This window comes from Triticum urartu, chromosome 5A (assembly GCF_056163025.1).
Source record: "Triticum urartu cultivar PI428250 chromosome 5A, HENAU_Tu73, whole genome shotgun sequence".
Classification (NCBI taxonomy): Eukaryota; Viridiplantae; Streptophyta; class Magnoliopsida; order Poales; family Poaceae; genus Triticum; species Triticum urartu.
In genome coordinates this window covers 18,084,514-18,099,174 of record NC_141877.1, presented here as the reverse complement: position 1 = coordinate 18,099,174, position 14,661 = coordinate 18,084,514, and the positions used below count along the sequence as shown (strand labels likewise).

The 14,661-nt window shown below is 44.5% G+C and overlaps 1 protein-coding gene across 1 annotated transcript; it reads left to right on the top strand.

Annotated features, from left to right (window-relative positions):
• Positions 1 to 433: 433 nt before the first annotated feature.
• On the top strand, positions 434 to 1,108 carry LOC147967543 (uncharacterized). Its single transcript, XM_087523172.1, has one exon. It carries the CDS (start codon positions 434 to 436, stop codon positions 1,106 to 1,108), a length of 675 nt encoding a protein of 224 aa, XP_087379298.1.
• Positions 1,109 to 14,661: the final 13,553 nt, after the last annotated feature.

Here is a 14,661-nt window from a genome sequence, read left to right as displayed (position 1 = left end):
ATTTTGCACACAGATTCATCTGCATGCAACATCTAGTCCATTGTCTTGTCAATTTCTTGTTTTTCTCCTGCTTCTTTAGTTTGTACACACAATTTCATCTGCATGGGCGATGAAGAATTCATAGATACATGTTTATTCTTGATTGTTTATGCAGTTGTTTAGATAAATATTTCAAGAGCATAAATTTATATTGTTAATTCGCATATACTCCCTCTGCAAGGAAATATAACAACTTTTGGTTCACTGCTTTAGTGATTTCTTTACAGAGGGAGTACTTGTTTAGTTTAAATTGTTCATGCACTTGTTTACATAAACTTTCAATAGCGCCAGAATTCCTATACTATCTGCCGTCATATTCATCTCGGCTTATTGTTATCATGTTATTGTCATGCTTCATGTCTTATACTGGTTTCATCAATTATAGTCCTTTGGCATGGAGTTCGAGAATGATTATGATGCTAGGGCAGATGGAAATACCGAAATTTATGTGAAGTACACGAACAAGGCTAGCTGTGTTGAGTACTGTATTAGCAGATTCAAATACTGGCTGCGGAACGACGACCAGAAGATAGTTGCACTGGATGTGGAGTACACCTGGCCTCGTTATCCGACACAGATGGCGGCCGTGGTCCAGTTATGCGTTGGCATCTACGTCCTCGTGTACCACATAAGCGTTGCTGATGAGCACTATGGCCTGCTTGCCACCTTCCTGCTCGACGAGGAGTACACCTTTGTTGGGGTGGACATCGAGAATGACAAGAAAAAACTCAAGCATGTTGGTCTGGTGGTACAAAACTTTGTGCATATCCAGAATATGTGGAGAGTGCCTGATCCAGTGACGATTAAGCCAAAGTATGGCTTGGCTGACTACGCTGGTTCCATCATCTACCATAGCTACAACAAGATGAAGGACGTTCTCACAGAAGATGACCACCATATGGGCAGAAGCGCCCTTGCCCTTGAAGAACATCTATTATGCTTCCATGGACGTGTATGCCACCTACGACGTATACAGGCAGTTGGTGAACTTCCAGAAGGGGTTCGAGAGTCAGCGCCAGCATCTCGCCAAACCATCCAGGCGGTCAAAGAAGTCCGGAAGGAAGAATGAATCAACATAAAATGTTTCTTCTATTTATCTAGCTGATAGTCTGTAAACTTTATTATACTGCTAGTAAGTCGTAAGTTCAAATTTCCTGCAAGTTGAATCATCCTTTATTCTAGCTGTCTTGCCTAATTTGATCCACGTTCACAAGATATTATACTTAAGGCGTTTATTTTGTTTCGGTTTCGCTAGCTATGATACAGAATGCGATAGCCATTTTTACCAAAAGATTATTTCAGATTTATAATGAATACACAGAATGCGATAGCCATTTTTTCCAAAAGATTATTTCAGATTTATAATGAATATTGTTCTCAACTGGGTTTGAATAGAGAAATTTTATTTTTTAATTGCATAGAGAAAGTTCATTTTTTTAATCAAAAGAAGGGTCGCCCCCTCTGATTTTCCATTAACAGAAAACACATGGTCTTTCAAGCCCCTGATACAAACTACAGCTAGAAACTAAAGTAATCAACTAGCAGCACAAATCATACATGGTAGCAAGCCCAGCCAGATTTAACATGAAGGTCCAAAAAATAAAACTACGGCAGAGATGCGTAGGCGACACCGCAGTACCCTGTGACTCCACACTTGCGATGAACTGTACAATTCACCTGCTACATGCTCTAGCGTGCGCATATAGACCATCATCACCTCTTTGCTCCCAACATCAGCACCTCTTTGTTTACGACCTTCATCTGCAATATAGACCATCCCATGATCCACAAGCAAATTAGCTAAACAAGAATCATAAGATCACTATACCATTTATTTTGTAATCTCGCATTATTCCTGCATTGCCAAAGAGTCAAGAACACAACTGATGCCCTTCCTGCGTCTCCTACGCAAACACTCATAGGTAGTTCTACCATCTTAACTCCATGATTTAAAATATTAATAAAACCCCCTTAACGATTCTATTTGCATTACCATCGTTCATGATTATAGCCAGGGAAACAGCAGAAAATAAAGCAACCACCTGTGAAAGACCTATTTTGAGTCCTGAATAGGGCCGAATCCTAGCATTTACTCTAACTGCAACATGTCCTCCTCTCATAGTCATCATCACCCAAGACATAATGAAGACGTAACCCCATAGATGCATAACTGCTATCACAATAGTTTTTGCACTATACCTAGTGTAAAGGACACTCTTGCGTTGTCATGCTACATTTGTGGCTCCTCGGTCAGCATGTTCATAACCACCTCGATCTGAAGATCTTCACGGGTGGTGGTCTTGAAACTGAAAAGAACAGCTTTATGAACCTTAAGCTCTTCACTGTCAACAAAATCACTCCATCCCTTGCCGAAGATGATGCGGCCATCATCACACTTGTGGTACTTGACCGGCATCAAACTGTCCTTGCACAGCCGAATGCCAGCAAGCCCATCTCCCGGTATCTCCCCATCTCCTGGGGTCTTCAGGGCATTGACAACTTTCACCGGTAATCTCTGTATGCACCGTCATAGGAAGAAAAATTATCAAATATGTGAAGGAGCAGTAAACAAAAGGATCTTCAGCTACATCTACATATATTGCATAAGGATCTTCAGTTATGGGAAACAAAAGGATATGCAAAAACACACATCAGTGTATTCACTGGTTTCAGCTACAATAGCATATCATTAAACTTTCTCTCCATGAAAAAACAAAGAAAATTGCATACAAAATAGAAAATACTAGTACACCAAAAACATACCATCGTCTTTCCTCCTATGTTCGACTTGGTGAAGCGGTGGACAAAAAATGCACCTATATAACCTTTCTTCATCGCCAAAAGGTCATGTAGGTTACGCTCCTCTTGCTTCGTAAGATTAATTCCCTTCGTTATGACAGCTAATTCTAGAGGATCTTTACGCTCTTCGTTTTGATCGCATGTCCTTGGCAGGTTGCAGCAGTACACCATAGGAATGTCTTCAGTCAAATCGAAGGAGACAAGGTCACCTTCTCGCAGGTTGAAGTCTTCAACAAACCTGCACCAGTTTTCACCACAGATGATCGCCCTTGAATTCCCTTTGTACATGCCAAAATCACACATGCGGCTCCCTCTCGCTTGAAAAAGCAATGAGCTGTCTGGGATGGTGCTGAACTGGTGCCTTGCGTAGCATGGCACGATCTGTAGATGTAGAATTTAATTGCTATTTATTTCCTACATATTGTTAATCTTCAAAGTAGAGGGGAACAAACATAGTACAAGTAAAATTGACATGATTATTTATACCAGAGCTGAAGTGTCCCCATCTAGCCTGATGGTAAATGTCAACCCATCTTCCTTGGGCCTGTTGCAGTCCTGTCGACAGGTTATGCACACCACCTGTGTAAACAAAATAAAATTAAGAAAAGCAAAGGATGAGAATTTAAGAAAAGGGCTTATGCATGTAAACACACTAGGCAATAATCATACAGTATAATCAATGAAGGTACTGCATCAGTAATCAACAATCATACACTTGAACTGAGCGGGTGGCTCGCCCTCCACTCCTCATAACCCCGCAACGCAGCGCGTGCCCGCCGCACCATAGCTTGTTCAGACATGTCCTTCTCTTCATCCTCGACCGGTAGCATGGGCTCACCCTGAGCGTCAACGCGCGGCATTGGCCCCTCCTCCTCTGCAGCACAACTGAGGTAGTGTCTGAGACTGAGCAGTAATCTCTGAGAAAAGTCCTATGAAAACATAAATCCTACTACTGCTGTTACTCGGCCCACCCAAATGTACACACGCACACCTTCAACATACAGCCCATCTACATACATCCGCATCCAACAATATGGTCCTTGAAAAAGAAAAGAAAATATGTTCTGGACGGACGAAGGATCGTCAGGGTAACCAACTCAATTAGCCACTTGTCTGTCATGTTGGAGAAAATGAACTTACTTCACTTTTTCCTAGTACTACATAACCACACAAAATAAAGACTAAAATAATTCCTAAAAACTCTGATATATTGTACGCCCTCACATTTATAATCTTTAAAATATGAACTAATTTGGGCAATAGAATTAATAGTTTATTGTTATTTCCCTACAAAGATACAAATATTTGGATCAAAATTGCATATTCTGCAAAAAAAACACTGCAGTAAATATTATTCTGAGAAATGTTTAGTTTGACTTGCAATCTAGGACTACAGGTTAATGGCTGCCTTACTAAACCCAACCTAATTTCGGCCTAAAAAGGAATTTAATCCACTAGCCCAGCTTATAAGTTTTGAGCCCACCCTCTGGTTTCTTCCTGGATTCGCCACTTCACAAGGCCTATATTTTTTGAAGTTTTTAAAGGACTGTTTGCTGAAATTTGCTGCTATTGTGTTACACATCTGCACTTGCTCATTGTTATGAAAACCCTGGAATACCGAAACCCTAAAAAAATACCCAGCTAGCCACCGATGTAGAAAACTTCCTTCAATCTCTGCATCGCCTTCCACCTAACCTCCGATTTAAAAATCCTAACTATCTAATCTCTGACTTTGAAAACCATATCCAACTCCCGAAACGGCAACACAACAAGGAACAAAGAAGTCGAAGATTACAAGTTAGGGTTTCTCACTTCAACTAGTCGCCGGTAGTCGCTAGGTGCTTGCTGACGGCCTCCCAATCTCACTCCACGCTCTTCTGCTCCAACCGTCGAGAGCGGCCAGGCGAGTAGGCAGCGGGGTGGTTTGTGGGGAGGGTGGGGCTGAGGGGGGCGGGGGTGTGTGGGCAATGGCGGTGATGACACGGACCCTATCCGTGTCAAGCACAGAAAATAACGGCCCGTGGGTCCAGTTCGTAAAGAAACAACCAAACATGCCCATAGGCCGCTTACCAGTCACAAAGTAAAACCCTATGTTACTAATACAAAAAACACAAAGCAAAATCCTTTTGTCTAAAAAACAAAAACAAAGGAAAATCGTACAAAAGAGGGAAATCCATTTTGGGTGAGTTCAACGTGAAGGTGATGGTGAGAGGCTCAAGGAGGAGTTTTGTGCGTTTACAACACCTTTGTTTTAGAGGAAAAAAATGCACCTTACAATGTGAAATTATAAAATCGTTATTAATAAGTGCTGAAAATTCCTTATTTATAAAAAATTGTTTCTTTCCAGAAAAAACAAACTTCAATAATGGGGGTAGGTAATTGCGTCGCCTTTCTCCCCCCCCCCCCCTCGCATATTCGGGCCATTTACCGCATTTCTATGGTTGTAACCTCGAAAGTTCAAGATCTTATGCGGCCACCATGAAATCATAGCAGGGATTGGGATGAGTGCCCCATGTTAAGCTCTTTGGTCCATATATGTGCCATATGCTACCGACGGGAGGCGTGGCCTCGAAGCCGTTCTCTACGGCTATGATGCCCGTCTGCTGTCGTTATAATCAATGCAAATTCGTGAGGGGCTAAAAATTCACAGGACCGGGTGTGGTGCCATCGAGAGAGAATGCGTCCGGCCTGTGAAAGGAGTGCGGGGCCCGTTCCTTCATTTGCCTCAAATCTCGATGCCACATGATGTTAGACCTAGTAACCAAGGCATGTCTCATGCATCGCACTCAACTGGACCCACAACATGCATGCACACATTTCCACGTATGAGTCTAAACGGCGGGGTTGCATGGATCGGGGACTGGCGTAAGTGGTGTGAGTCCAGTTTGGATCTAGCTACCAAGAGGTAACGCATGAGTGTAAATGTCTACCAAGAGGATGCATGTCCACGTATGAGTCTAAACGTCTACGTGATGCTCCACACGTGGGTCTAGACGGCGGGTCTGCATGTGCTTTGGATATAGCTACCAAAAGGTAACGCGTCCAGTTTGTGTCTAGGCGGTGCTTCACGGGGCCTAGCGTGGTCTCGTCGTATGACCCATGAAGGGTGTGGTCAAACATCGAGAGCGGCACGTATAAGCCCTAACGCAGGCTATGTGGAAGGCATGCCATATCGCATGCTGGATGTAGCCAATGGAGGGAACGAGTTCGGCATGCAGACGGAGTATGGGGCCCATTCCTTCATTTTCCTCAAAATTCATTGCCGCTTCATGTAGGCCCTATCCAAAGAGGCATGTCCAGTGCATCACACACAGCTGGATTCACACCATGCATGCACACTTGCCACGTAGACACCCACCGTAAACCTTTAGCCAAGTTGACCCACACCATCCATCCACCCTTGACCCCACCTCGGTTCATTGGATCTCCAACGAGTCCCTTCCCTTGGTATGCCAAGCATGTTAAAACGACACACGGCTACACGTCTTGCACACCAAGATTTGCGCATCATGCACTAGTGCCAACAAACATGTCCAGCTGAGCATCTTTGCCCATTATCTGGATCGAGGCGGCTAGCGGTGCATGTTGTCGGCCCAGTTGCCTAGCGGTGCATGCTATGGGTAGACATGAATCGCATCACATCGGATCAAGATTCCCCTCTCTTGTACCGGACGTCGGAGCAGCACACATGCATGGTAGAAGAATCAGTGTGGTTGATGTGGGAGCTTGGATGAGACGCCATGGGATAGGTGCATGCTGAAGTTCAAGATTTAGGAATTGATAACAAAATGAAAACGACAATTCAATTGTTTGTGCAGGTGTACAACATGTATTAAGGAAAATGTGGAATATGACACGTTCACATGCATTTTGGCAACAAGTGCACTTTTGGAGGGGGGGAAACAGGTAGCCCCCGTGCCTCCCATGATTTTTGTTCCATGTATTTCGCCACAAATATTGGAGGAAAAAATAAAAATGTATATTCCCCTCAAAAAACGACTTGGGAAGAAAATCTGAAGTAACCATATTTAGCTACTCCGTGGAGGTTGTCCCCCGTAGGGAGATTCGATCTACCTCTCCTTGATTTTAGGGTGAGTTCAACGTGAACGTGATGGTGAGAGGCTGAAGAAGGAGTTTTGTGCGTTTATAACAACCTTTGTTTTAGAACTGTATAATAATAAATGAAAGAGAATACGTGAAAAACAAAAAAGAAAAAGGATATGTGTACATGATGGGCCAGCCCAACCATCTACAGGGACGCGTGGTCCAGCACACGGGGGAGGTTCGCCTAGGATAGCCCAACAAAATTTGGCCCAACGCTGAGACGCACCGGGCGCAACTGACGGGTGGTGGGAGTTTAGTCCCACCTCGCCAAGCGAGACGCGCACGCACCTACTTATATACGCAGCTGAGATACCAATTGCATGAGCCTCTCTCACTGAAACAGCAAGTTCCCTATCCACTTCTGTGTATGCCCTGTGGGGCCTACTAGCAGGTGAAATCAACATCCCACGGGCCTGCATCCTGGCCCATATGGTTGTTGGGTTTCTAGTCATATGCAGGCCGTGGGGTTTGATATCTCCTGTTAGTTGGTGGGCTTTTTCTTTTCCAAATCACCCAAATTTTTTTAACACAGTCACATCCATGTAATAAACATGATTATCAAAGAAAATTCAGCAATAATGAAGTTTACACTGTCCCCTTAGGGTAAAGTCAGAGGTATGTACCTGAGTTTCACTGAGCCACTATAAATTATATAAAATTCTAAAAAAATGGAAAACTTTCAAATTCCGTCTATGTTTATGAAAAGATCATGTGTACAAAATTTCAGGTGATTTGGATGTGGTCGAAAAAACAACCTTGTTAGAAAAACTCGCTTAAGTGAGACCAAACGGTCCGTTTGTAATGAAGTGATTTTTTTTTACCATCTCCAAAATAACCCCAAATTTGTTGTACACGATGCCATAAATGTAACAAACAGGATATCCAAAAATAAAACTCAAAATTTTTAGGTTTACACTGTCCCCTTATGAAAAATTTCATGGTAAGGCAAGTGAGGTAGCTCATGACCATAGCCATGGCATCCATTGTTCAAATGGCCTCAAACCGTTCCCCTTTACCCAAATTGACCCACACCATCCATTCACCCTTGACCCCACCTCGGTTTGTTAGTTCTCCAACCAGTCCCTCCCTCCGTAAGCCAAGCATGTCAAAGCGACACACGGCTACCCGTCTTGCACACCAAGATTGGGCATCATGCACTAGTGCCAGCAAACATGTCCAACTGAGCATCTTTGCCCATCGTGGACACTACCGCATGGTCTACACCGAGGTGGCTAGCGATGCATGTTGTCGGCTTGGTTGGCTAAGGGTGCATGATATGGGTCAACGTGAATTGTATTGCATCACATCTAGATTCCCTTGTCCGGTACCGGACGCCAGAGGCCCGGAGCAGCACGTGCATGGTACAAGAATCTGCACGGTCACTGGCGGAGCTTGGATAAAACAAATTTGACCTAACTGACATGGGGTAGGTGCATGCTGAAATTCAATATTTAGGAATTGTTAACAAAATAAAAACGACAATTCAATTGTTTGTACAGGTGACACGTTCACATGCAATATGGCAACTAGTGCACTTTTGGAGGGGAAAAACAGGTGCACTTGTTGCACCGTGCCTCCCACGATTTTTCTTCCATGTATTTCGCCACAATATTGGAGGAAAAAAAGAAAGTGATTTTGCCTCAAAAAACGACTTGGGGAGAAATTCTCAACTAACCATATTTAGCTACTAGCCACTACTAGGGAAAAGCCTATACACAGAATTTTACCAGTAGCGCTGTACAAAATCAAGAACTGCTGCTGTAGCAGTGCGCGTAAATAAACCGCGCTACTACTATGACTTTAGCAGTAGCGCGTACTAGCGAAAAGCGCTACTGCTACGTTTGAACTGGGCGCACATGGCTAGCCCAACCTAGCAGTAGCGCGTATAATGGCCCAGCGCTACTGCTAATCTCCTTAGCTGCAGCGCGCTTACGTGTAAAGCGCTGCTGCTAACGGAAATAAAATAAAGTGAAAAACAAGTAGAAAAGTAAATGAAAATGAAAGAAATAGAAAAAGGAGAAAGGGAAAAAATAAAATGTAAAGAAAAAAGGGAAAAAGGAGAAAGGAATAGCAGTAGCGGGTTCTGCAGAAAATCGCTATAGCTGCAGCGTGTATTCCAGAACGCGCTGTAGCTAACGTAGCAGTAGCGCCCTTTTTGGAACGCGCTACTGGTACTTCTGACTTAACCACGTGGTTCGTCCTTCCCCACGGCCGCTTCATCCCCCAAATCAACTCCACTCTCGACGCCGCGCGCTCTCCCCACGCCGCCCCCGACCCCAGATTCAACGCCGGCCCCGCCCCCGACCTCAACGCCGCCCGGGACGCCGCCCCCGACCCCGACCTCAACGCCGCCCCGGACGCCGCCCCCGCCCCCCCCCCCCCGACCTCAACACCTCCCCGGAGCCCCGACCACGACCTCGACGCCGCCTGCCCCTCCCTCGTCGCAGGCACCCGAGGTGAGCACGCCTGCTCCTCCCTCTCCCCTACCTTTGCCTAGGGTTTCTACCTCCATCAAATTAGTTAGGGTGGAAACTAATCGGATGCGGATGCGGCTCAAATGAGTTAGGGTTCATGTAAGGGTGGAAACGAATCAAATTTCTAAGATGAATCATAAAACGAGTAAAATTTGACCACTTATTTCACTTTATAGTTGGATAATTGGAATATCCGCTACCACTTTCCACCCCTATAGGTTCATCAAATTAGATGGTAATTAGGGCAGTAGTTCTTAGGTACTAATTAGTTAGTAAGAACTAGGTACTAATTAGGTACTAGAATATTTTTATTTATAGTAAGTTTATTTTTAGTAAGAACTAGTTGAATTAATAGAACTAGTTAGTAAGAACTTGTTGCTATTTTTTTAGTTAAAGAAATTTTCCCGCATCGACGTGGACGATGCCTATCCCGCATCCTCGTCATCAAGTCAGCGGAGGACGACACCTGCTTGACCAGATGGGCCATGTCCGGGACTGGGCTCCGCCGGGGTGGTACTGGGAGGCGCTACGTACCGGGGGGCGTAGGTTGGTGAGGAGCCAGCCTGTCGTTGACCCGAACCTTCTTTGGTGGCGGCCGCGTGGGCCAGTGACGGTCCAGAGGCTCGAGGACTCCGCGGAGGTGGTGCGTCACCGTGTCAGTGAGGAGGACGCGCACGTCCGTCGCTACTTGTTTGCGTTGGAGCACAGGTTCTCCAATACCTGGCAGGTTCTCCAGGGATCTCACTAGAGCTATGATCCCGTGATGGTTCCTTCTCTGTGGGTGTCCACCGCCCGCGCCGATACCCGTCGTGTGCTAGGGTTTTAGTTGTACTAGTGATGTTATATGTATGACACTATTCGGGATGTATTAGTGATAATATTCGACGATGTACGGACGCATGAGATGATTTACTTTTGCTTATTGAATGCATGCTAATTTGAGTCTTATAAGATATTTTGAAATGTATATCTTGTGTTGCTCAATATCCAAGTGGCCGGTCATGTTTGCAGGTTACACCTCCGAGTGGCCTATGTTTTGCCGGAGTGTTGATTCATTTCCGTTCCGGCAAATTTCAGGCGCTCGATATATCCTATTTTAGCAAAGGTCATGCCGGATTTTTCCGTGAATTTTGGCATGACTTTTGCCAGAATATGTAGGAAATATCGAGTGCCCCGGATTTGTGTGTTGAGTATCCTGGTAGTTGTCTTCTATCGATTTTCAATTAATGTTTTAACTATGAACATAGGAAATGTCTGACGACAAAAAGGATTTCGGTATTTGCAAATACTGCAAAGATGAGCGCGGCCTGTGCGACGGAATCTTCCTAGATTATGATAGGCGCTTCAGCATCAAGCTGGACAAGAACTTCGAAGTGGATACAGTAAGTCACAACGACAAGTCTTTTTTCGTAATTAAGCATGACATCTTCTTCATTTGCTTCAACTTATATTTTTTTTACTATTCTACTAGCGTATCCCCTGCCATGCAAGAGTTTTTGTATTGGATAAGATAGGTTTCAATCATACTATGGAGGTAAAGAAAGTTTATTTGAAGACCGAGCATGGTTATATTTTCCACGCAAAATTATACAATTCAGACGACTACACCTATTTTGGATGCAAAACATGGCGAGCACTATGCAAGACTTATGCATTTCAGCCTGATATGGTTATCACCTTTGATATTCGTCCGGAAGATGATATTGAAGGTAATACCGACATCTGGGTCGATGTGCAGACGCCTCCAGTTACACCAAAATGTAAGTTTCTCAACCATATTTATGTCTTTGATATTGTTTATTCAAAAATAGTTGACAACTAATTTGTATTGTCAGCTTATTTCGGTGCAAGCAAACATGTCCAGCGCTTGGTAGACAGGAGCTAAGTCATTATGTTTCATGGCTTGAGGATCTTGACACCGTCAAGACAAATTTTCTTCCTGGACTTAGAAATCTTAGTACTGAAAACGTGCGACCAATAGTGTTCGTCATGAACTACGGTCACATCTATTTAGGAAGGATGGTAAGATTTTTACTAATTGTCCTCAGTGCATCTTTTCCATACATTATTTGTGAAGCTAAACTTCATTGCTAAGTATGTGACCATACGATGTTCTTCAACAGGGACTCCCGATGAATGTTGTGCCTTATGGGATCGAGACTAAAGGTACCATGAGTATTATTAGCTTACGGCCAAGATATCCTACATGTTACTTTAGTGCATTCAAGATCAGCGATGAATGCTTAATAGTGCAAGACTGGACCAGATATGTGATGGGGGAGCGCAGACAAGTACTAGGGGGCAGCAAACAGATTTGCTACCCAAAATTAGGAGACAGGTTCATCTGCATGCTCCAACTTGATCAAGGAGGAGAGCTACACATGTTTTATGTTGTTTTACCTAAGAGAGAGCAGCAGGAGTGATTAGGTAGAAATGAGTTTGAGGATGATGATGTGCTACACTATTACTATGATGATAAAATAGCTAGTATTGGTGGTAATGACTGATGATTATTATTAGCTAGCGTTAGTGGTGATTAAATAAATATTGCTGGTGCTAATGATTATGATGATGATTAAATAGCTTGTGCTGGCGGATTAGATTCAAGTGGAGGCAACATGTGGTGCACATCGAAAGTACTACTAGTCCAAACTAGATCAAGTTTGGATTAGTAGTATACTTTTGACATGCACCACATATTGCCTCCACTTGAACCTAATCCACCTTCATTTGACACACTGTTATGGACATAATGATGTAAACCTCATAACTGGTATTGTACCAATATTTGTACGATGGCACATAAATACACTAAAAATAAAAAAATAAAAAAATAATACTAGTAGCGATGGAAAGAAAACACACTGCCAGTGGTTACATTAGCAGCAGCATGGGAGTGAACAAGCGCTGCAGCTATTTGTCCTAGCGGTAGCGCGTGCGGCACGCGTTACTGCTAAGCAATAGTTGTAGCGCCTTATTAGTAGCGCGCCTACCCGCGCTACTAGTGAGCAAAAAACCAGCTCTACTGCTAGGGTTTTCCCTAGTAGTGAGCTGGAGGTTGCCCCCCGTGGGGAGATTCGATCTACCTCTCCTTCATTTTAGGGTGAGTTCAACGTGAACGTGATGGTGAGAGGCTCAATGTGGAGCTTTGTGTGTTTACAACACATTTGTTTTAGGAAAAAAATAAGCACCTTATAATGTGAAATTATAAAATCCTTATTAAAACATGCTAAAAACCCTTATTTTAAAAAACTTGTTTGTCTTGCCAGATAAAACAAACATAAAATTATGGGGATCATTTATTGCGTGGCCTTCCCCCTCCCCCCCCCTCCCTCCCATATTCGGGACATTTACCACATTTCAAGGGTTGTAACATCGAAAGTTCAAGATCTACGGCGGCCACATGAAATCATAGCAAGGATTGGGATGAAAGCCCCATGTTAAGCTCTTTGGTCCGTATATGCACCATATGCTACCAAAGGGAGGGGTGGCCTCGACGCCGTTCTCTAGGCTATGATCCTCATTAGCTGCCGTTATAATCCATGCAAATTATCGAGGGGCCAAAAATTCACGGGACCTAGCGCAAGTGTAATCATACGACCCCTAGAGGGTGTGCTAAAACATCGAGAGCGGCATGCGTAGGCCCTCACGTAGGATGTGGGCAACTGGGGCCATATCCCATGCTGGATCAAGCCACAGAGTGGGAATGCGTCCGTCCTATGAAGGGAGTGCGTGGCCCGTTCCTTCATTTGCCTCAAATCTCGGTGCCGCGTGATGAGACCTAGTAACCAAGGACCGTCCCGTGCATCGCACTCGGCTGGAACCACAACATGCATGCACACATGGCCACATATGAGTCTACACGGCGGGGATGCATGGTTCTGGGGCTGGCACAAGTGTCGCGGGTCATGTGTCTAGGTGCTACTCCACTTGGGTCTAAACAGCGGAGGTGCATGGTTTGGATCTAGCTACCGAGAGGTAATGCGCCCGGTTTGTGCCTAGGCGGTGCATCACGGGGCTGGCGTGGTCTCATCATATGACCCATGAAGGGTATGGTCAAACACCGAGAGGGGCATGCATAAACCCTCACGCGGGGTAAGTGTAAACGAGGCCATATCACATGTTGGATATAGCCAATGGGAGGGAACCAGGCATGCGGACGGTGTGTGGGGCTCATTCCTTCACTTTCCTCAAACTTCGGCACCGCTTCATGTGGGCCCTAACCACAAAGGCCCGTCCCGTGCATCACACTCACCTGGACCCACACCGTGCAAGCACACTTGGCCACATAGACACACACCGATAAACCTTGACAATAGCTAGGGTTTAATAATTATCCATTCATTTTATCTAATCGGTACAACATAGCTAGCGATGAACAAAAAAGCTAGTAGATGCCATGTGAAATTAAATGTGCCAACTGTCCCTTCTAGTATTTTTTTAGTAGTTCTCCCTTCTAGTATTTAGTAGTACTGCACAAAACAAAAAAAAACGTCCCTCCTATTTTGCTGTTTTTTAACACACTACTTTGGTGTTCGGTTTATGTTGCCACGTTTGTGGACCGACATTGTGCACTTTTTCTTTTACTTGGTTGGTTGACTGGTTGGTTCGGGCAAATCTCTGGGTGTGCACGATGTCGTATATGTGCATGTTTGTACCTAAATTTCAAAAGTGACGAATTGTGCGCCGCCTTGACCTCTCTCTACCAATCAAATTGAATTTTCACTCCCCAAATCTCGCTCCCGCCTCCAGCGCTCGATCGCCTCTGCCTATCCACCCATGTCTTCGTCGCGCCCACTACTCGCCGCCGCCAAAAAGCCCACATTCTTGCCGGGGAGGATGATCCTACCTACCGGGAGAGGGTGCGTGGCTGGTGCGCTCCGTGCGGCGGATGTGGACCCCATGAAGGAACTGGTCGACAAGGACGTTGCCGCCGCCGATTCGCAGCCGCAGCTGGTCCAACACAGCACCAACGACGACGAATCGGTTAGTGTCTGCAGATATTAACCCTAGAAGTTGCCTTCTCGAGGTTAACCCTAGAAATTGCTCTCTTGTTATTCCTCGCTATTCATATAGACAATCGTACTATTCGCCTTTTTTTTATTAATCATACAGTTATCAGTCCTAGGGTTTGCAAATTTAGATGAATGGATCATTTGTATTCCATTTTATGCCTGTCTTTCATATAACCAAAGTTTTAGGAAACCAATACAAAGGAAAAACAATCTATTACCTACCTTTGATA

What these genes read in the sequence shown, in the direction of transcription:
- LOC147967543 (XM_087523172.1), top strand. Translation starts at nt 434, where the DNA reads ATGGAGTTCGAGAATGATTATGATGCTAGGGCAGATGGAAATACCGAA.